At 33.8% G+C, this 23,463-nt stretch overlaps 1 protein-coding gene across 3 annotated transcripts in view; it reads right to left on the bottom strand.

Annotated features, from left to right (window-relative positions):
- LOC140439270 (uncharacterized) overlaps window positions 1-23,463 on the bottom strand; it is a 77,249-nt gene that overhangs the window by 13,567 nt on the left and 40,219 nt on the right. For all 3 annotated transcript variants that reach the window (XM_072529085.1, XM_072529084.1, XM_072529086.1), the window contains exons 2-4: window positions 5,341-5,688; window positions 3,675-3,999; window positions 2,783-2,967 (exon numbers count right to left, since the gene is read on the bottom strand). In XM_072529085.1, the coding sequence (XP_072385186.1) occupies window positions 2,783-2,967; window positions 3,675-3,999; window positions 5,341-5,688 (858 nt within the window). The remainder of the gene's footprint in view (window positions 1-2,782; window positions 2,968-3,674; window positions 4,000-5,340; window positions 5,689-23,463) is intronic.

The raw sequence follows: 23,463 nt of genomic DNA, 5'->3' as shown, positions 1-23,463 counted from the left end.
AAAAGATCCAGATAATACAGATGTTTTTTTAAAAAGTTCGACCAATTTTTGATGCCGTTTTGAAAAGATGCCGAGAATTAGAACATGAGGAGAAGTTATGCGTCGACGAACAGATATTATGTCCCTTCAAGGGGAAATTATCGGTGAAACAATATATAAAAAGTAAGCCTAATCCATGGGGAATAAAACTGTTTCTACTGTGTGGATAAAGTGGATTGATATATGATTTAAAATTGACCAAACTTTACAAAACAAATTTGGACATGGTGCTGCAGTTGTAATTCATCTTAGTAAAAGAATTCAAATATTTTATACACAATTATACTTTGACAACTTTTTTTCATCCTATGCGTTATTGCAGTATCTAAAACATAATAACATTTATGGTGCCGGAACTGCCAGACTGAATAGATTTGGAAAACCACCTTTTCTCAGTGAAAAAGAATTTTCCAAGAAACCCAGGGGTTACAAGGAACAGCTCTGTAGTAAAGACGGTGACGTTATTTTAGTCAAATGGTTTAATAACAGAATAGTCAATATGGCATCTAACTTTGTTGGTATTGGAGATAAAGATATCGTTAAAAGATGGGACAAAATAAAAAAAAAACATTTGTAGATGTTGAAAGACCAGAGGTAATCAAGCGTTATAATTCTTCTATGGGCGGTGTAGATAAAATGGATTTTTTATTAGGCTTATATCGCATATTTATCAGATCGAAGAAATGTACCCTTCGTCTTTTCTTCTACGCAATAGATATGGCAATCTGCAACAGTTGGTTGGAGTACAGAGAAGACTGTAAAAGACTAGGTGTTGACAGCAAGAAAATTCTCGATCTTTTACATTTTCGAATGGATGTTGGAAATTCCTTGGTACTTGCTGGTACAATGTGTGGTAAAGACAAGAAAAGGGGTCGACCAAGTTTACAAGACGTAACTTTAGAAACAAATTCAAACAACACTAAAAGGTGTAGATTTGAAACTCGTCCCATTGACACAGTTCGATTAGATCATGTAGATCATTTGCCTATTCACAGTGGTGAGAAAGGGTTTGGGCGCTGCAAACAAAACAACTGTAAAGGGCTTGTCTAGGAAAGGATAGGAACTGCTTTTTGACCTTCCACTCGAAATGACTTTGTATTTGTGTTAGATTTTTTTTGCGACTCATAAATTTTCATGAATTTTAATCTTAGATATATAAGCTAAATATAAAACAAATAATTATTACTTGTTTCGGTTTATTTTTAAAGCTTTTACATAAAAAATACACATTTTTACCATTTAGCCCAACTACTGTTTGGTACTAATGTACACAAACGTGTACAACAAAATTTTTACATCTGGTGAGGGGATTTTTTGTATAATTTATACCTATGTAACTAAAATTTCACTAAAAAAATTTTTTCTCCGTCTAATAATATTTCAGTAGCGAAAGGATTAAATGTCGTATGTGACAGAAAAATAATTAATTTTTTTTTGTTTTCTTTCACACAAGGTATATATTTTGTCTGGTTTTGTACATTTTGGGTTTCAAATTTTTTCTACAGAAATATGGAAGACATTTTAGAAGAAGCAATATTAGTTGAAGCATATGATGAAGTTATAGAATATATATATATATATATATATATATATATATATATATATATATATATATATATATATATATATATATATGATATATTTTAAATGATAACATACAAAATGTATATTCTGTGTTCAATTTTGATAGCTTAGAGCCTGAGCAAGCCAAACAGCATTTTTGGTTTGAAAAAAAGGACATTCCAGAGGGTTGACTCCTCGCACTTCTTTTACTAGTAAAAGGTCATCAGAGCTTGTAAAACGCAGCCTTTTTGTCTTTTTCACTATTTTCGTGTTCATAATTAATAAAAAGAATGAAATATAATAAAATGTTTTGTTTGTCTCGCAGATGCTTAACCAAGAAAACAGAAAACACGTGTTAACTAATGCACAGAAATAAAATTACAGAACAGGAACCTTCGAGCCCTGAGTCTTGACGAATTGGTGCGATTCACTGCTTACGTTACCGTATATCAAACCCGCTATTCGACGTACGGTAACGGAGCCCGTAAACGTAAAAATCATTCAATATATATTTATATATGTATATATTGGTACATGATTAACTGAACAGTGAGACCATTCCCAAGAAATAAAATCCAGAAATAAAAAAAAGCATGAACAGCTTTCATTCAAATGTCCAAATTTTCCAAAACACTTGATTTTCAAATTAAAACTCAGATTCCTTCTATGCTGCATATTGTCTATCTGTTTATACGGAGTGGTAACAGGTAAGAGACTGAAAGCATTCGACATATGGACCTAGAAGAAGGAAAAATTCAAGGTAAGAGAAAAGTCGGCGAAGGCGAATATTGTGGGCAAAGAACCCAATAACTTGGTTTGCAATATCCACCACAGAAGTATGCAGAGCAGCACCGATTAAATTATCATTGCCAGAATGATTGTCAACATTTAGTAAAGGATAGTCACTGGAAAAAAAAGAAATAGGTACATGTAAACAAATTTACCTTGGAGGGAACCTTGTATTAGCCGGTAATCTTTCCTCGTTGACAGTTTCGTCTTCGCCCAATTCGCCTGAAGACGAATATTCTGGGTAAAGAGTTCATCAACTTGGTTTGCAATATCCACCACAGGAGTATACACAGAAGCACCGATTAAATTATTATTGCCAGAATGATTGCCAACAGTCAGTAAAGGATAGTCACTGTAAAAAGAAGAAATAGGTACATGTAAACAAATTTACCTTGGAGGGAATCTTGTGTTAGCCGGTAATCTTTCCTCGTTGACAGTTTCATCTTCGCCCAATTGTCTACCTCTTTTTGCGGAAGTTCTCGATGGAAGCACTTCGTTACTTTCAGCGATTGCTTTTTCTTTCTCACTCCGAGTAGGGATTTGGTTTCTTGCGGGACCGTCATGGGCGTTGGTGAACTGTAGAAATATGTTCATAAACTTACTGTTTTCGCAAATAGTTATGAAACAAAAAATAGAAATGGTAACCACTATAAAATTAAGATGAACGAAAACTAAAAAATCAATAATTAAAAATATATTTAGAAACTTTACTTATATTTGATTTACAATTGTAACAGCCTTGTAACATATCGACAAAGCATATTTCTCTCTTAATATAGCCCTAATATATTTCTTTATTACATAATACAGAATACGTCTCTGCATCGCATAATTCTTTCATCCAACAATCCACTTATTTTTAAATGTATTTTACTATTACATCAGTCTTCAGAGAAATTTGCCGAGAATATTAATTTTGAGACCCCAAACAAGATGCAAAAAGTTTACCACTTTTACCACCAGGCTTTCCCCTAAAACCCCCCTCGTAGAGGGTAAAAATGCAGAAAACTATTTTCCAAGTATACGTAAAGCAATAAAAGATATCTTTTATTGCTTTCAGATTTTAGGAATGGTATTGTGGGCTAGATAGCTTAATTGCTCTGTCAGTAGGAGTTTATACAACACTTCTTTTATTGAGTTATAGGTGCGTTGGTATTAAAATTTAGATATCTTCCGTTCCAAACATCTTTTGTAAACCAGTTAGTTGTTATCAGTCGGTTATTGTTATTATTCTCTAAACATAAATCAGGAAAAGTGGTTAATCTGTTACATGTTATACTTACCGTCTTATTTTTGTTGTCATCGTCGTCATCGTAGTAATAATAATAAACATATTCGTACTCATACTCTTGACCGTTGGGTCCTTTTTTAATTTGTATCCTGGATCTTTGTTTATCGCTAGCTGCACCGAGAAGAGGAATATCATCTACGACGGCTTTGGGGATAGCCTTTCCTGTGGTTAGGACGGGACTAGGACTGGTAACTTCTGTTCTCGAAGAAATTGCTTTCTTTACCCTTTTGTTTGTTCCGCCTCGTCGACGTTGGACCTTCTTGGTAGTTGATTCGGTTTTGGGAGGAGATGTTGATGTTGAACTTGCACTTTGGTATCTGGAAAATAATATTCAAGGTAAATTCTTCGTTGATTTCTATCTATTTACTTTTATGCTGTTAGTAATATCAAAACAAATGAGATTAAAAATGTATAAGTGAAAGTAAATATGCTGATCAAACCCATGGAATATAATTTTATGGATTCAAAATATTGTAGAGCTACAGAGAAATTACGCTTCTAAATGCAGCGTATAAAATATTCTCCAGTATACTATGCCACTGCATAGCACCAAATGAAAAACGAATAATAGTAAAATAATACGCTAGTTACAGAGTGGATAAATTGATAAAAGGGAGACACTCTCTCCTGTATCTTGTTCAATCTGGCACTGAAAAAAGTAATACGTATATCACAAATAATAACCCCTGGCTCAATATATAACAAATCAATGCAAATCCTTGCTTATTGGGAGAACTAAAACGGAAACCGCTGTACAAGAGGCTTATGTAGCACTAAAAGAATCACGTTATCGAAACAATTAACGAATTTGTATATCTGGGAGTGCTCGTCAACATTGAAAATAACACTATCGCAGAAATAAACCTCAAAATTTTCATGGACAACAGGTGCTATTTTAATTTTCTTCTTAAATCCACAATAAAATCGATAAATACAAAGGTAAACCTTTACAAAACAATAATACGCCCAGTCCTAACATATGGTTCAGAGATCTGGACTCTGACAAAAAGTAATAAAAACATATTAGAATGTCTCTAACGAAAAGTACTGCGACGAATCTATGCAGTGGTGAATGGTAATGAAGTGTGGAGAAGACGATACAACGTGGAAATTTATAGAATATATCAGAAACCAAATCGTAAAATACATTAAGATATGATGTGGATAAGGCATGTAATGCGGATGGAACAAACTGGAACTGGAACAAAGAAGAGGAAGATCTAGAACAAGTTAACCTTAATATCATTGCTAAAGACATGAACATGGGAATACGTTCTTAGCGGAGGACGGCGATAGATATGAACGATTGGAGAGAAATTCTTGAGGAGGCTAGAGCCCACACAGGGTTGTGAAGTCAAAATGATGTTGATGTTGATAGAGGCACATTGGGCAAAAGTCAAATGGTAAAAAAATTCATGCAACAAAACTTGCTTAGAATTATTCATTCTATCGACTTCTTAATTAAAAAACCTTTTATCCCCTAGAAGGGGTGGCTTTTGAAGAAGGTGATAAATACTATCTAAATTTTCAAGGAAATCGACTTGGAATAACAAAATTCCACGCAAAAACGACAAATGACTGTACTAAATGTATTTCATTTTACTATAGGGAGTAGACTCACGAAAGGAGGACATATAAGTTTTCTGGTTATTACTTACTGAGCTAATAAGGCTTTCACATCAATTTTTGTTGCTCCTGGAGGCGGTGGTGCTGGTGCAGTTACTTGGGTAGCTCTTTTCAAAATCTTCTTACCCTTTTTCAATTCTTTACCATGAACTTCATCAGCTTCTTCATCTTCCTCTAGTTTATATCTCAGTGAAGGCGGTAACTTATGAGACGTTTCGAATTCTTTTTCCGCTGGAAATGTTTTTTCGTTTCGGGTTACTGGTTTAGCTTCGAGGTTGGTGGATTGTACGAACACGTATTCCTCTCCAGGTTTTGGTTCTGTGATTAGATCTGATTTGGATGGGAACGTTGCGGCGAGGGCTAGACTTGCAGATATTAATCTGTAAAATAAAATGTGAATGTTATTTTTATTTTTAAAATAATAAAAAGTTGGATAAAGAATTGATTTGATATACATAGAACTACTTAAAAATACAAGAATTTGTGCAGACAGAGGTACAAAATTTCAGACATGTGGAAAAAGAGCAACGGTCATTTCTTCACTCAAACAGGGTTAAGGACGACTATTCATGCAACTACAAAGATATCAGTTTATTAAATACCGCATATAAAATCTAAGCAAAACTTCTAAATAACAGATTAAAAATTCTGACCAAATAGATTCATAAAAGGTTTCTCACGCAGTGATAGCTAAATCTCGGACTATAGGCAAAATCAACAAAATAGCTAAACACCTAAAAAAGAAAGGAATAACACCAGCTTTCAGAACAAATAACAACCTAGGCAAATATATTAAAAACAACAAGAGCCAAAATAAAAAACACTTACGCAGTGGTGTGTACAAACTTAAATGTGGCTACTGTCCAAAAACTTACATCGGTCAAACTGGTAGAAATTTTAATAAACGAATAGCAGAACATAAAAGGGCTTTCAATAATAGAAAAACAGATTCTACATACGCACTTTACCTTCTAGATCATAATCATTCTTTTAATGACGAATTTAAAATTCTTCACATTCAAAATAAAGGCCTTAAGCTATCTTTGTTAGAATCTATGGAAATCAACAAATTAAAAAACACAGATATAATTCTGAATGACCAATTTGAGACAAGCAGTTCTTCCCTCCTCAATCTATTTCATTAGAGACTATAAAATGTAGTAAACGCATGCCAAAAATAGATCACTTGAGAAAGGCAATCAGCCGAAACCGCTGTAGTGATAAGACTTTAAAATCAATTTTGTGGACATTTTGAAAACATAGTTTTCAGTGTTTTATTGTTACATATTTATGTTACGTTAATATATTAAGTTAATTCACTTTGTATGTATAATAAATAATAAGGTATTTGCCAATTCGCCTTTTCTTTAATTTTTGTTGTATACGTATAATGTTAATGTACACAATACAATTTCTCAGAAAATTAATTTTAAAATTTAATTAAACAAACAATGATTCATTAATAATTCTTCTTTTCTAATCGGATATCATTCAAATTGGCCTCTTATTATCTGCAGCAACAGATAATTAACATTGAAAATAGGTAACGCGTCGTTAGTTATACCATTATTTGAAGATTCTCCCATTCAGTTTCTCTTTCTGTTTACAAAAGTAAAAGGTTTATTAGATTTAATTGCACTTTTTCCATTTGTTATGCTGCTACTTTTCGTAAAAGGATATTTATGTCATGTAGAAAATTAACATTGATTTAATTTCTAAGTGAGTTTGGAATATGTGCGGTTGAAATATGCGATGCCAGCTGCAAATAATTTTATTGGCTTTTTAACTAGGCTGTGGTAATTGCAAACAACTGAATACGCAAAAAGATGCTTACGTTTTGCTTTAAGTATTGTGTTTAACCGAGTTTTACCAAGAGATCTAAAAGTGATCAAATCTTTTAGTACAATTATACTTGTTGAATATATACTTATTATAAAGGATATTTGATATTTATCTAGATAGGAATCGTAATATATAGATGAAATCGAACTTGATAGCATAGAAGAAGAAAGAAATCAGAAGATTTTAATCAGATTAGATGTATACGGAACAAAAATAATACTAGTACTAAAAAAGAGTACGAGAGGCGTATGTAGCATTAAAAGAATCAGCTACAAAAATTGGGTTAATAATAAACACCAACAAAACGAAGTATATGAAAATAAGCCCGCAATCACAGATCCTACGACCAGTTGTTATAGAAAACGGCGTCATCGAAGCAGTGAACGAATTTGTATACATGGGAGCGCTCCTTAAAACTGAAAATAGTACTACCGCCACCAGATGCTATTTTGTGCTCAATCTCCTCCTTAAATCTACAATTATATCGAGAAATACAGAAAAAAACTTTACAAAACAATAATACGCCCAGTCCTAGCATATAGTTCAGAGACCTGGACTCTAACAAAAAGTGATAAAAATAATTTAAGATGTTTCGAAAGAAAAGTACAAAGGGAGAATCTATGGAGCAGTGAATGACAATGGAGTGTGGGGAAGACGATACAACTTCGAACTTTATAGAATATACCAAAAACCAGATATCGTAAAACCTATTAAGATAGGACGGTGGATAGGGCATGTAATGCGGATGGAACAAAATGAACCAGTTAGAAAAACGCTTCTTGATAGACCATAGGTCAGAGAAGAAGAGGAAGACCCATAACAAGGTTCCTTGATAACATCCATCGATGAAGATAAGGGAAATATGGGAATACGTGCTTGGCGGAGGAAGGCAATGGATAGGAACGACTAGAGACAAATTCTTAAGGAGACTAGGACCCATGCAAGGTTGTAAAGCCAGAATGATGATGACTAAAAAAGCTATAGGTAGAAATAAGCCTCTAGCCACACTCATACCAGAAATTCAAAATGAATATTATATATTCCAACTTGTGTTAGAGAATTGACTGGTTTGTTTACAACAGAATATAAAATAGAATTTGCTTCTTCAAGTGCCTTCTTCTATCGAAAATAAGCAAAAATTTTAGCAAATTCTTTTGTTTTGGGTCTTCCTCAGTAAATCGTTCGAGCCCAAGTCTGTCTGTCCATTCTCGTATGTTTTTAAGCCACCAGAAACACTTTCTTCGTCTTAATCCACGTGCGCCCTCAATCTTATCCTCGATTACGAGTTGTAGAAGATCGAATCTGTTATTTCTCATTACATGCCCGAAATATGGCGGTTTCCGTTTTTTTTATGATTTCAATGAGCTCGCGTTCTCTGCCCTTTCGGCAAAGAACTTTCAAGTTAGTGGTATGGGAAGTCCAAGGGCCTCCACGACTCTCTACAATTACAACTCTGTCATCGACATATCTTAACCCATTGCTAGTCTAACCGATTTTTGGTGCACGCGCTCGTACGTCTTCAACGCGGTGGGGATATACAGGTTTCGACGGGTGAAATTTCGCACTGTAACTGTGGCAGTATTGTGGGTAGTAGACTAGAGATAGTAAGCACAAAAACCACGTGCAATACATGTGATACGCAAAGCCATTTTCTAACTGTTTCTTTCTCATACGATGTGAGTATAAATCACATATATGTGATTCACATAACTTAAAATTATTATCTATTTGTTTTATTATTACTTTATTAACTTATTTAAGTTTTGATTATAAAAATGAATCCGCTACACTTTTATGGCCTTAGTAGTAACAAAAGAAGCTACAAGTCTAGTGAAGAGACTGAAGAGAGAGAAGAAAGTCATATCCAGAAAATTTAAATGATTCATGTGACGAGTATGTGCATTCTTAATGTTCAAATGATTCTTCATCAACAAGTTCTTCTTCCGAAGAAGACATTCAATTACGTCTATCACCATCACCAACCTATTCCTCAATGGACTTTCAGGAGAGAGTGAGAGTATTTTACCCCCAGAGCCAGGCCGGGCCCCGGGGATGAGACCCGGCCGGCCCCCCCCCAAACCCAGTTGAACGAAAATTCCCAAAAATCTGATAACTCATAAACTGGGATATGTAATAGTGAACACTCATGCTATTGACACAGGAAGGAAGAAAATTAAAACAGTTTTAACAATTAAACTTTGTTTTTAATTATTTACAATAGAACTGTTAGTTACAACCTAACTTTTCTTGCTTTCATATCCGCAAAGTTTTGGATCACGTGGTCGAAATCAAGAGGTTTTGCAAGTTTCGACTCTATGCTTAACAGTCCCAAATCAGATAATCGTTGTTGACCCACAGTAGATCTTAAACAATTCTTAATTCGGCTCAAAACACTAAATGATCTCTCGGCCTGAGAAACGGATACTGGTAGGCAACAGAATATGCGAAGAGCAATGCACACATTGGGGAAAAGATTTGTCACATTAAGGGACACGAACTTGTTCAAAAGTTTTGCTGGTTTCAGCGACGTATCTGAGATGTTTGATTTACTAACAGTTTTCAAGTAAATCATTTCATCAACTAGATCCCTGCTTACATCTGAATTGTACTCTTCGGCGAATCTCACACAACTTTCGAACGAACTGCCGAAAATTGCAATTGAAACCTGTGACGAAGGGGGTATACGGGAATGGTAGTGAGTCAGGACGTAAACTCGTAAACAAACAGACGTCGCGCCAAGGTCAGCGCTTCTGCGAATCGTGTGGCAGTGGCCGATAGAGCGAGCTTCCGATCAGGGGCTCCCACGAGCAATGTATTCCCGATATATTTTTATTAATTGTAACTTATGCAAAGAAATAATTTCTTGCATATTGCCTTTTCCAAATGCATCATATTCCTTATAATAATTTCATAATTAAAACCGCAAGCAAATTCAATCTGTTGTAAAATATTTTAATAAAAGGAATTTTTTTAAATTTGCTAACAGCCGGACCCGGGCTTCGGGGATTTTGCCCCCCCTGCCCCCCTCTGGTCGGGCCTGCTGGAAATGCAGTAAATCCTATTGATATATTTCAACAATTTTTTCATGACGAAATTCTCAATTTGATGGTAACTGAAACAAATCGTTATGCGCTTCAATACATGGCAACACAGACACTAAGAATGAAAAAATGGGCCAATATAACATCATGCTAGATGAAAAAATTTTTAGGTGTTCTGCTTGTAACTAGACTTATCCAATACCCGAAAATAGACGATTATTGGCGACGAGACTATTTTACCATCCAATGTTTCACCAAATTGAAATGAGCTACAACAGATTCTCTTTGATACTGAAAAACTGGCACGTTTGTGATAATATAACAGCTCAACCTAATAATAGATTATACAAAATAGATGCTTTCATCAAGTTGTTTATTTAAAAAATTCAAGAGATCTATACTCCTGGGGAAGAAATAAGTGTCAATGAAACTATGATTTATCACCGAGGCAGGTTATTATTTCGACAATATAATCCCGGTAAGTTTCATAAATATAGAATCAAATTATTTAAGGTATGCGAGGAAAGAAGCAAAACAAGTATATACGGAGTGTAGGATTTGCGAGAAACCATTCTGCCTACCATATTTCAATGAAAATCACGAAAAATAGTTTGAATTTTTGCTTTTTATTTTTTAGTCATACAAATATTCTTAAGTTTTTTTTGTGTTGCAAAATTTGGAATTTATATATTTTTTTACCAATAAATAATCTAGAAATCATTTTTTACTGTATTTTTAATAGTAGTAAAAAAAAACAGCACAAATTATAAATACCTTTATTTTCATTAGGTAATATGGAGATCGAGTTTCTTCCCTCATACTTAACCTGTACAGCCAATATCATATGTTTGGTCGTAAATATACTTTTAAATGACACGATTAGCAGTGCCGAATATCTCATGCGCTTTGAAGAAATATTTCATTATAAAAATATACTGTTCACTGAGTATCACACATGATGCACAGACGCAGACGTTTCAAAAATAATCCCCAAAAAGGGATAAGTTACCTATCTATTAATTTACAATTTATTTTTATGCCATTTTTTGAGCCTTCAAGTGTGTTTTGGAATTCAGTCTGTGAGTACATGTTAAATAGCATAGGGCTCAGTATGCAGGCCTGTTTCACTCCACATTTAATTGGATCAATTTGTGTGTGTTTTCAAAGTATACTGTTGCTATCTATAAACTATTTGTTTAATGATATCTATTCTATATATTTTTAGTTTTATACAGTCACCAGAATAATAGATTCCTAATAATAAAATATTAAATTTATAATTGTGTCCATTTTATCAAATATTTATCACCAAGAGAGAATATTAGTTAAATCTAAAGCAAGTTACTTAAATGTAGTAGGCAATTTATACTTTTTAGAATATATTAATTGATGATATTAGAATGTGACAAAAGCAAAAGTGAAGTAAGTTTGATGTAAAAAAATATTTTTTTGATCTTAGTTTTTAAAATATTTTATTTTTTATATTTTGGGAATATACAATACACAATAATGATCTTTTTACTTGAAATATTTATCATATATGTTATAATCCAAAGTGAGAAGTAAAGAAAGAAACCAGTTATTCTTTTAATAAGCAAATTCTATCCAAACTTTATAATCCAAAAGCTATGTGGTACCACATGGGGGTCCTCAGCCTCCGTACTCAGATCATCTGCTATCGGACTTGTATACTCGACAGCTGAATATGCTTCCCCAGTATGGCTCAATAGCAAACACACGAAGATTATTGACACCCAATTAAACCAGACAATGCGAATGATTTCAGGTACAATTAGACCAACACCCAACTATTGGCTTCCCATCCTGAGTCACATTCCTCCGCAGAAACTACGAAGAAGTCACTCCCTTCTCAGAGAATATCGAAACATCCAGTCTAACCATCAACTACCCATCCACCATGATAGGCGTGATATCGAAATGAACAGACTGAGCTCCAGATATCCTGTCATGTTAAGGGCCACCTCCTTACATCAGGAACATTTCGACCTCACCAACGCTTGGAGAAGACAATGGGTGCGCGACTCACCACAGGAAGCACAGCAAATGGCCTGTATCGAACAGAAACCGCCAGGCTTTGAACTGACCCGGAGTACATGGACAACGCTAAACAGAATAAGAACAAGAAGCGGTAGATGTGCCGACAGCTTACATAAATGGGGAAAAGCCCTTACTCCGGAGTGTGACTGTGGTGCGCAACGACAGACCGTCCGTCACATTGTTGAAGAATGCCCCCGAAGGCTGTTCCCTGGAGTTTTTGACGAGTTCCTGAATGCGACCGAAAATGTTTTAGACTATATTAATGCATTAGATGTTCGTTTGTAATACTCCATGTAATTTTTTATATTGCTTTTTAAATATGTGTTCTTATTGTATGCCATACGATAAATAAATAAATAAATATCCAAACTTTACAAAATACTCCAAAAACTGTTTCAGTTGAATGGAAAATAGATTTTCCTAGGAATTGGATTCATTTATATAAAATTAATAACGAAGTCGAGCGAATAAAAAAAAATGTTTTGTCGAAGAAACTTCTGTTTTAAAACAACAAAAACAAGGCCTAGAGGCATAGAAAAGTAAAAACAAATTTACAGAGCTTCTGTGATGCCCTAACCATTTAATTGGGCAATTTTTATGTGTTTATTACGTATTTCTTTATCTTAATTATTATCTTACTATAGATCTGTATTTAGTTTTAGAGAATTCACATTTACACGGCATCATTCGATTTAAATATTCATATCTCTTAATATAATTACGATGGTATTCATTAGAAATGTATAATTTTATAACAAAATTTTAATATTTTATTAAATTAGATATATTTCGATCTGGTTCGTTAATTAACACATTCCAATGTAAAGTACCACTTTCAGTAACAGAGTAGAGATGTGTCATTGGAGAATGACAGAGTTAATCGTAACTACGGTGTAACGTTAAATTTTTACTCAGTCATTTCTTTCACGGTAAAATATTGTAGAAGCTCGGAATTGTAAAGAACCGCCCCAATTGACATGAAATTTGAAACGCGCATATACTTAGTCCACTCGTCAGTTAAGTTTGGGACTTTCCCGGGCTTTCCCCTAAAACCCGCCTAGTAGGGGGTTAAAAACGCAAAAAATGGGTTTGCCAAGAATCTGTACGCCGTAGAACAAAATGTTTTAAATAAAAAATGTAGCTGAGATAATTTGGAACAAAAATGTTTATTAATTTTTTTTTGCGTTGAATGAACCGTTCTCTTAGAAACAACACTTGAAGCGACCTGCGATTTTTAATGTCAGTTCCGAGCGCAATCAATTTTTTTAAATTTGGATCAATTCGACAATAAAAAATCGATATCTTTTGATTTAAGTGTCCTAGTGAAAAAAATCAAAATGTTTTTTAAACATATAAAGAGCAGATTTCGTATGCAGTTTTTGTATTTCCTCGTAAATGAAGTCAGTTCTTTAAAGCTGTGCAATAAATAAACTTTGCGCGATTTTTGCCATTTTTTACAATTCTGAGAGATTAATTTTGTTGACCGGTCGTAGTGAAATTTCCATTGTTGGAGACCAGTCTTCAAAATCTACATGAAAATTTGATTTTTTGCAAACAATATGAGTCATTTGAAATATGACTAAAAACGCAGAATTTAAACTTTTATAATACAAAGGATCGCGTGGCATTTGAATTTTTGTCACGTCTAAGTGCGAGTTTATTTGAATTAACCTACAATCAAACACCCCAGTTATTAGTAAAAAACACGATTATATCATTAAAAACATATAAAAAGAAGAAATTAACCTATTGGCTTTTTCACAAAACTAAAAATTAATCTTATTCCACATATAATTAGCTTTATTTATATATAAAGGGAACATCTATAAACTACGTCGTGAAAATTGTTGACTTCTAATATCCCTCTTTCCTTCGTCGCAAAGCGACGTTTACAGTCGAGACCCTCCCTCATGTCGACGTCACAATTGCTACTCATGACCTCCCTTTTCAGTGGTTTTTTTTTTAAATTCAATGTTGTTTCTGGATTTTTTTTAAGAATGTATCATAAGAGCGTGTCAAATTTAAGGTGATACTTGACAAATTTGTCCACTTGCGTAGAAAATTAAGTGAGAACGCATTCGGAGGAAAAGAGATACATAATACGCTCGGTCTCTTCGCCTCGTTGGTACACTCCATACTACAAGTTTACAGAGAGTGGCCTTATTTATTAATGGAACTTCTATGATATGTCTATATTGTATGTTATTTTGACGTTTCAATTTTTCCTTCGGAAATTTTTCTCAAAATACAAAATATTTTGTTTTTGTTACTTGGTAAAAAAATTATTCTAATAATTATATTTTATTTGACTTATTAATATTGACCATTCAGTCATGTTGAAGCGGCAGCTTTTTCGAACACTTCTATAAATGTCTCGTTCTGTAATTTTATAAGAGGAATATTGGCAGAGATGAAAGCTTTACATTTGCGTTACAGTAAACTGTATAAGAATAAAAGAACAGTAGTTAATCTTATACCTGGAACATACCGACGAACCATTTATTACTTAATTTTTATACTGGAGTTGTAATATTTTATATTATAGTTATATACTCTTATTCTTCGGATCTTCGGCATTTTAGTAAGTCATAAATATTTTAATCTGTTGTTTATTTCTTTACAATAGAATAATACCAGCCCCGTTGGGATGGCTGTCAACATCCGGTATTTAGGTACTAAACTGTATAACATTATTAACTTTCCCGAATATTTTATTTTTGTAAGGAGATTTTGTAGAAATATATCGTATTAAATATATCTTTCATATAAAATCCCATATATTTGATCACTTTTCTCAAAGTTTCATGCGACCCTGTATAAATATTGTCTTCATTAATTTTGTTTGTTATATGTCGCAATGTAGGAACTCGTTTTTCCGTGACATAATAATTTATTATTATACGCCGAAGTAAATCTTTGTCAAAATCGCCCAAGTTGGATTTTGGGGCAGATCTCATTCTTTTGTCAGGCGTCGAAAATGATGTAGAAGCACCTTCTTCTATATTTTCATTTCACGAGAGATCCGTTTTATAGTGACATCGCTTCTCTCTGCATAAAAATAATTACATTTGCTATCACCTCCCTCGTTTGTCCAGACAAGACTTTGTTTTGAACGAAAATCCATGTTTATATTTAAAATACTTAACAATAATTATTTAAAAAGTCAAATCTATTGTAATACGATATTTCTTCAACACACAGTAACTTTAAACATAAGTAAAATAAAAAAAACTTTGTCGCAGACTATACGAGTACCTCGCACTTCGAAGGGCCAAGAAATAATAAGGACGAATTGTGTTGTGGTCGAATGCGCATCGTGGGTGGAGCCTAATTTCAAATCGGCCAAGTATCACGTTAAATTTGACAAGCAATAGTAAAAAATTATATTTAAAGAGACAATAGCGACAAGTAATTTACATAATGATCCGGATAACAAAGAGGCTGTTAAAATATTGGGAATACCCATAGATAGTCGACTGAACTGGTCTATCTCACAACTAAAGAAAAAACTATCAAGTTCATTGTTCAAATTGTTATTTGCCAACTAGCAAGGGTTGTCAACTTTGAAACATTAAAAATGACATATTTTCCTTTATTTCACTCTCACCTTAACTATGGATTAATCATATGGGGCAATGCACCAAATGCACTTCAAATTTTTAGAATAAAAAGAAAGCTATCAGGATTTTAGCAGGGGTTAGTTATCTAGAACACTGCCGAATTCTTGGGTTAGGTTTGACATCACTGGTGTAATTTGTGACATTTCAATACGAATCCTCTGTTTGAGGTCTACCTTTTATTTACATATACCTTACTTTTCAAATAACTCCAAACAGAAAAGTCCATGAAATTCAAATCTGGCGACCTAGCAGGCCATTCAATGTGGCCACGTCGTCCAATCCAGCGATTGGGAAAAGTTGCATTTAGAAAATTTTTAACCATTACAGCATAATGTGGACTTGCTTCATCCTGATGAAACCAAATGGTCGGATCTATTGGTCCAGGATTATTGATATGTGGAAATGTTGCGGGTAAAAATGGAACTATGTAGGTTTGCAACATCTCTAAATACCTTTCACTCGTCACAGTACCGTCAAAAAATACGGTCCTACAATAGTAATCCTAACAATCCCAGCCCATATATTTACTTTTTGTGGATATTGAGTACAAACTTCCATTGTCCAATTGGGGGTTTCTGTTGCCCAATAATGACAATTTTGCCTATTGAAAGTCCCATTTAAACAATAAGTGGCCTCGTCGGAAAACAAGATATTAATTCAAATCCATTATTTCGATTACACAATTCTTGCATATTTTCGCAAAACTCCATGCGTCTATCAAAGTCGTCTTTATTGAGTTTATGTATAAGTTTAATTTTATATGGATGTAATTTGGGTTTTTTTAAGATTTCCTAAAAAGAACCACGACAGATCTCATTGTTAGTTGATAAAGTTTTGAAGAATGAGGATTTTCTTCAATTACAAGTAATACATTTGTAACGGTATAAACGTCACATCTTTATTAATTTATATTTAAATAATTATTTTATTTTAATTTCTTTACTAATTTATTAATTCCTTTATCTCCAGTTTAGTTTTTACTATTTTTTCTTCAAAAAGTAGTTGGCGCCCTCTGTCTCTCTTTTCTTTCTCTTTCTGTCCCGTAGAATAAATATTCGCCCCCTCTCTTTCTGTCCGGCAAGCTAAATTTTCTGTTCTGTTTTGACAGAAAAGCTAATTCCATCATATAGGAACATCCTATGACATTTGTGCTAACTTCATGCAGTTCCTTCCTATTTTATGTCAATCACCTTTAATGGTGGGATTATTTTTTGTTTATAATTGAAATTTATAAAAGAAGGTAGGAATTATAATAAGCTTCATTTTATGGTCTGCAACATTCTCTTGGGTTTATTGACCATATACACATATTATTGACGAATTAATTAACCATATTCACGGTTTATTGGCCGTATTATGAAAATTTATTGACCATTGGAGGATCTAACCATTTAATTGGGAGGCTACATTCAAATGGCACCACTTCAGCTCTTTGGAGGACCTAACATCTAATTGAGAGGCCACACAAGCAGCCCATTGAAGTCATCGATGCCATAAGTATCATCCTCACTATTTCATTGTTAAGCATTGGCAGGGTTATTGTTTTTTTTAATAAATATGTTTAGTTAAAATTTGTTTTATTTGCTATCAGCTAAGGGTTCATTTGAGAGACTGAGTTAGGCGAAGCATAGACGATAAGCTCTCATGGTTGATTGAGGTATTATTTTTATAATAGTATTTCAATTCTCTTTGGTAGTCTTATCGTTACACATTTAATTGATTGTCGTCGGAAATAGTGCGCCTGCCACTCTTAAGCTTATCTCTGACCTTTCCAATATCATTAAATTTATGCAATATTTTGCTTATCGCCGCTTTTCTTATTACGTGACGAGTTTAGTACGGTTGTACTCCGAAAAATATAGCATTTTAATTTTTTATATAAAGATATCCCCTCCTATAAAAAAAATAGCAATGGCGTCACATCTGCTAAAATAGTGAAGGCAAAAGTTTTTTTTTTAAAAAGGCTAAAAAACAAAAATAAAAATCGACCTAACAGAGCTTTAACTCTGAAAATAATTAAGTCATGAGATAATAAACCGTTTGCACACTTTATGAACGCACTGTATAAGCATTCGGCTAAGCGCATCTCTATACTAAAGTGAAAGACAATATAGGTATTGCTGTCGCTAAAGTTGGTTAATGTTCATGCATCTGAAGCATATGTTACCTGAAATGCATACATCTAAATTTAAAACGATTACAGAATCTGACAAATTACGTAAATATTTAAATAATTGTTATTTACCTACTTTCTCTACGACTATAGAGAAAATCATTATCAATAATGTCAGCTTTTGGAATAATTAATTGGATGATTTAACAGGCTTGTGCCAATAGTTTACGAAATAACCTGTGTATACGCTTAGCGTGCATTTTTGGTTTTAAAATGTTTTTTATACGATTGCCACAAAAACAAATAATAAATTAAATAGATATTTAAACATTGAATAGCATTACAGTGCTTTTATATGGTGCCTCTTAGTGCTTTCTTGCATGCAATACTGCATGCATCAATAGGCACAGAAGGCATACTCATGACAACTTGCCTTATTTTATATACATCAAGATTCAAAAGGGGGTCTTATTTCGTAATTAGTGTGCGATGTTCCCAAAATCACAATATTGCGGTGTACTTTGTACTTTGCTACAAAATCTAACGTGTGTTTTAAAAAGTTTTAATCCATGGCATTAATTGCAAGGAATTCTCTGGGGATTCTCTAGGGAGAATTGTCTGAAAAAGAAAACCTGATTCTTAGGCCTCTGGTTCATATCCGGCTCAAAGAACCAATATATAAATCGAATGCACTATGTTTAGGATTCTCTAACGACGTTATAAGCTCAAAATATCTAGGTATACTCAACCCACTCAACCCGTAACATCTAAGTAAACATGTTGACTCAGCTAAATAGTTTAATAGACTACGTACATAAAAGATTTCAATCCCAATTTGTAAGCTAACAATATAAAACAACAATTAATCAAACAAGCAACTTGTACCTTGGCCCGAGGTACTAACATACATATAATATTCGCAACATGAAATTATGGCTATATTATTTTCCAAATAATCTAGTGTTACCGAAAGGTAAATAACCTCATGAGAGACCTCCTAAGACGGGTTCATTGTGTCACCCCTATCATACGAAAACTGGCTACAAGCGGCCCAATGTAGAGAACACTGGAAAGAACTGAAGGAGGCCTATGTCCAGCAGTGGACGCGATTGGCTGATTGATGATGATACGAAATAGGCCCATAAGGACCTATTCTTCGGCGTTTATGGAGCTCAGGCTCTTCCGGGCTGCCATATCTGCAGTAATCAGCAGGGGATCCAAGTCTGAGCCCTTCCTGTCATTCTGAGCGTCTAATCCTTTAGTATCTTTGTGGCCTCATAAAAAGCCACAAGTCTCTTTAAAGATAACTTACTTATTTGGCTTCGTTGCATAAAGATCGAACCCAGGATCTGCCACCTCTGGTAAGCCAGTGCCGGGCACTAGAGATCAGCATTGTGCAGATAGAGATGGTCCTGCTTAAGCAAGCCCTATCTATTATCTCCTGAGCACATACCAGGATTGCATAGATCTCATAAATAAATTAAAATATAGATATGTATTACAATTATATAGGTAAAATTAGGAAGTTAAGATTAATGTGTTGTTACAATTTAGGATGTTTAATTTGTGATTTAACAGCTAGTTCTTGGTATAATATATTCGATTATCTACCAGAGCCCCCTCGAAAAGAATACTTATCCATAAAAATGTCAGATTTAATTAGGCAAGGGCACTTTATTAAAATCTTTTTATGAAGTTGCATTAAATCGTTCGAATAAGGTTCTAAATAAATATCGAATTAGTAAATATAAATAGATCGTGAGTTTTAATTCCCGTTACAATATTTATAAAATTGCACCGAAATATTCACTACACTGTATTATGATTAAGTAAGGTACCAAATTCCAAATTTACATAGACTGTTGAAACTCTACCCTTTTCAAAGATCAGCATAATTACCTATACTGTAAATTATTTTATCAACAGTCGGAATTTTCGAAAATATTGATTAAAGACGTGCTTAAAGCTACTTTAAATTGAAGGCGCTCAAGTCATTTGATCAGAAGAGAAGACGAAAGGTACAAGGAAGTAAAGAAGTAACTATATAGAGATAGAGAACAAACAAACAAAAAAGAAAACAAACAGCAAGATGAAGAAATACGCAACCAATGGCGGAATACATAGAATGAGCAGAAGGTTCTTCTTATTGTACCGTGTTCTAACGAAGGTTGGAGATCACTTTTTTAAACGCTTCCCTATCTTTTGCCACGTGAAATATCTGTTTAACACTGAGGTTAGTCCAATCTCTAATATTTCTCAGCCTAGATTTCTTCTTTCTTCCCAAGCCTTTTCTTCCCTCTACTCTTTCTTGTATGATGACGTGTAGAAGAGAGTATTTATCGTTTGGAAGTATGTGGCCCAGATACTTTTTTTTCTGCTTATTTTAATAAGTAGAACGTTAAAGTGCAACAATTATATGGCCTTGAAAGCGTTCACAAAAGTGTCTCTCTGATGTCTTCTTCAGGTCTTCCAGGGTCTCAATCTCCTGAGCCTTCAGGTCTCTTTACTACACTGTTTACATATCACTGCACTACTGCATCAGTAAACTGTGAAGTGAAAAGATCTTGAAGTTGTACAAATTGCGTAAACAATTTGATTATCAGCGCATCTATTGATTGCGTTACTAACCTTTCTTATTTACATTTAAATCGGAGGACATGTTTTCCATAAGCGGTAAACTATGAGCTTATGTATGAGTTGCTTATAGTCAACAGTAGAAAAGATACCAATTAGTCAAAGTACCACTTTCTTTACCTTTTACTAATTGATACGTTAGGAGGGAGAATAGTATGTGGATCAAATAAATGAACCGCCTAAATGATTAGTTTCTTCAATTTAATACTTTGCCCTAAAAAATTTAAAACTAAATTGGGTAAACTACTTCTTCAACATGACTTTTATCATCATCATTATCATCATCATCATCATCATTATTCTCTTCAGTCATCCCTATCCATCGCCTTCTTCCGCCAAGTACGTATTCCCATATTTCTCATGTCTTCATCGATGTTATCAAGGAACCTTGTTCTGGTTTTTTCTCTTCCTCTCTGACAAATGGGTCTATCAAGCAGCGTTTTTCTAGCTGGTTCATTTTGTTCCATCGTTCGAAGGTGTATCTTCTTCTCTACACTCCATTGTCACTCACCGCTCCATAGATTAGCCTTAACATAGGCAAGGATTTACACTGACTTATTATACAATCGGTGGTTGTAATTTGTAAAATCCGTATTACTTTTTCCAGAACCAGATTGAACAGTATACAGGAGAGGGTCTCCTATTTGTTTTAAAAGGTTCAGATAGTTCCCCTAGATTCGAACTCTACACTATTTTGTTTCTCTTTTTATTCAAACTTTTTAAAGAGTTAGTTTAGTTAAATTTACCAACTAATTTGGTACTTCATTACGTAGCTCTTTCATTGCTTTAAACATTTCTCTTCTATTTACTGAGTCGTGGGCTGCTTTGTAGTGCATAAATATTTGATGAGTATCTATGCCATATTCCGGTGTTTTTTCGTTGTCCAGTGACTTTTATCATGGCTTCCTATAATTTACGTCTTACGATGCTGGCATACGCTGAATAAACGTTCACAAAGAGATGAAATGTATCAATATTAAAGTAATTAGTTTTTTCTAAGATGTAGCATAGTATAAAAATCTGGTCAATTGTTAACCAACCTGACCTAAAACTGCTTTGAAATTCACAAAGTAGTTCTTTCACGTATATATTTAAACGTCTGTACAGAGAGTTGGAGAATATTTTGTATATTGTGTTCAGAAGAGTTATACCCCCATATTTTTGACATTCCTACACATCTTCTTTTTGGTGCAGTTGACATATGATTCCAGGACACCATTCCTCCGACATTTGTTCTTCTTCCCAGCCTTTGACTATTGAATATATGCTGTGAATTTAGCTCAAAGTAGAATTCATCGAGAAGATATAATTGATATAGTTCAAACTGGCAACGGGTGTATGTTCTCAAAAAACTTGATAGCGTGTATTTTTTTTTTAATAAAATCGGCTGAGTACTTTTGACATGTAACATGCCATCTTCAGAGCTTCGTCTTATAGGTGTGTCGACAATCACTCTTTCATAAGTTATTTTTGTAACCTATAAGACGAAGTTCTGAAGATGGCATGTTACATGCCGAAAGTACTCAGCTGATTTTAATAAAAAACTTTGCACACTATCAAGTTTTTTAAAACATACACCCCTTGTCAGTTTGACCTACCTATATTTTAGAAGTGTGTATAAGATCAAAGTCTGTTTCCAATGCAAGATATAATTAAGCTGGTGGGTACACTTGATAAGGATGGACGACCAAAGACATAGCAAAAAAACATGAGAAAGAAAAAGGGGAAGATCAAAAGTAACTGGAAACAAGAAATAAATAAAATATCGAATAAAAGAGAAGAAGCATGGAATGAGGAAGAACAATGGCACAAAATAAAAAGGACTGAAAAATTATTGTACCATGAAACACTTGGTTGCGTTAGCTTATGATGCATAAATTGATTAGCTATGATTCATTTTTATTTTTCCTGATGTATGGTTATTGAGAGATAGTCCAAAAATCTGACAAATAGTTTAAGAACCTTAAAATAGTCAGTGTACTGAAAAAACCTAGTGCGTGAATTATAGTTTCGAAAATTTAACATTTTCGATCTAACTCTGTTATTTCTTTTTACATCTCTATCTAACTCTGTTATTCTGTTGCTAATGTTTTTTTTTCAGCTTTTGAATCTTTATTTATTTCTTCTTCTCATGGCGCCGTCTCCTTTCGAAGGTTGGCGAACCAAATTGCAATTGTAGTTTTGGAAATTGCTGCGCGAAAGATTTCTGCGGATGAGCGGTCGAACCATCTCCTCAGGTCTTTCAGCTACGAGTTCTGGCGTCTTCCTATTGATCTTTTGCCCTGTACTTTTCCTTCCAGTATAACTTGAAGTAATTCGTATCTTTCGCCTCTCAACACATGACCTAAGTATTGCATTTTCCTCTCTTTGATTATTCTTAGTAATTCTTTTTGTTTACACATGCGACGAAGTACCTCAACATTAGCAACTCTTTGTACCCATGGAATTCTCAGCATTCGTCTGTATATATACATCTCAAAGGCATCTATTCTTTTTTCTATTTCAGAGTCCATTGTCCAACTTTCACAGCCATACAGTAAGACAGAAAAAACGTAACATCTGATCATTCGGATTCTAAGCTGTAGACTAAGGTCTGATCTCGTAAAAAATGATTTCATGCTCATGAATGTTTTCCTTGCTTATTCGATTCTTGATAGGATTTCTTTTTTTGGACTACACTGACTATTGATATTTGCTCCCAAATATTCTATGGAATTTACCTGTTCTATTATTTGACCCTTGGCATACACATGTACGTTTATTGGTGTCTTTGAAAATACTAAAGTTTTAGTTTTGGAAACGTTTAGATGTAAAACGAACATTTCGCTGTGGTGAACTACCGCATTT

Source organism: Diabrotica undecimpunctata, chromosome 4, assembly GCF_040954645.1.
Source record: "Diabrotica undecimpunctata isolate CICGRU chromosome 4, icDiaUnde3, whole genome shotgun sequence".
Taxonomy (NCBI): Eukaryota; Metazoa; Arthropoda; class Insecta; order Coleoptera; family Chrysomelidae; genus Diabrotica; species Diabrotica undecimpunctata.
Note: the sequence above shows the minus strand (reverse complement) of the source record. Positions and strands in the feature narration are given on the sequence as shown.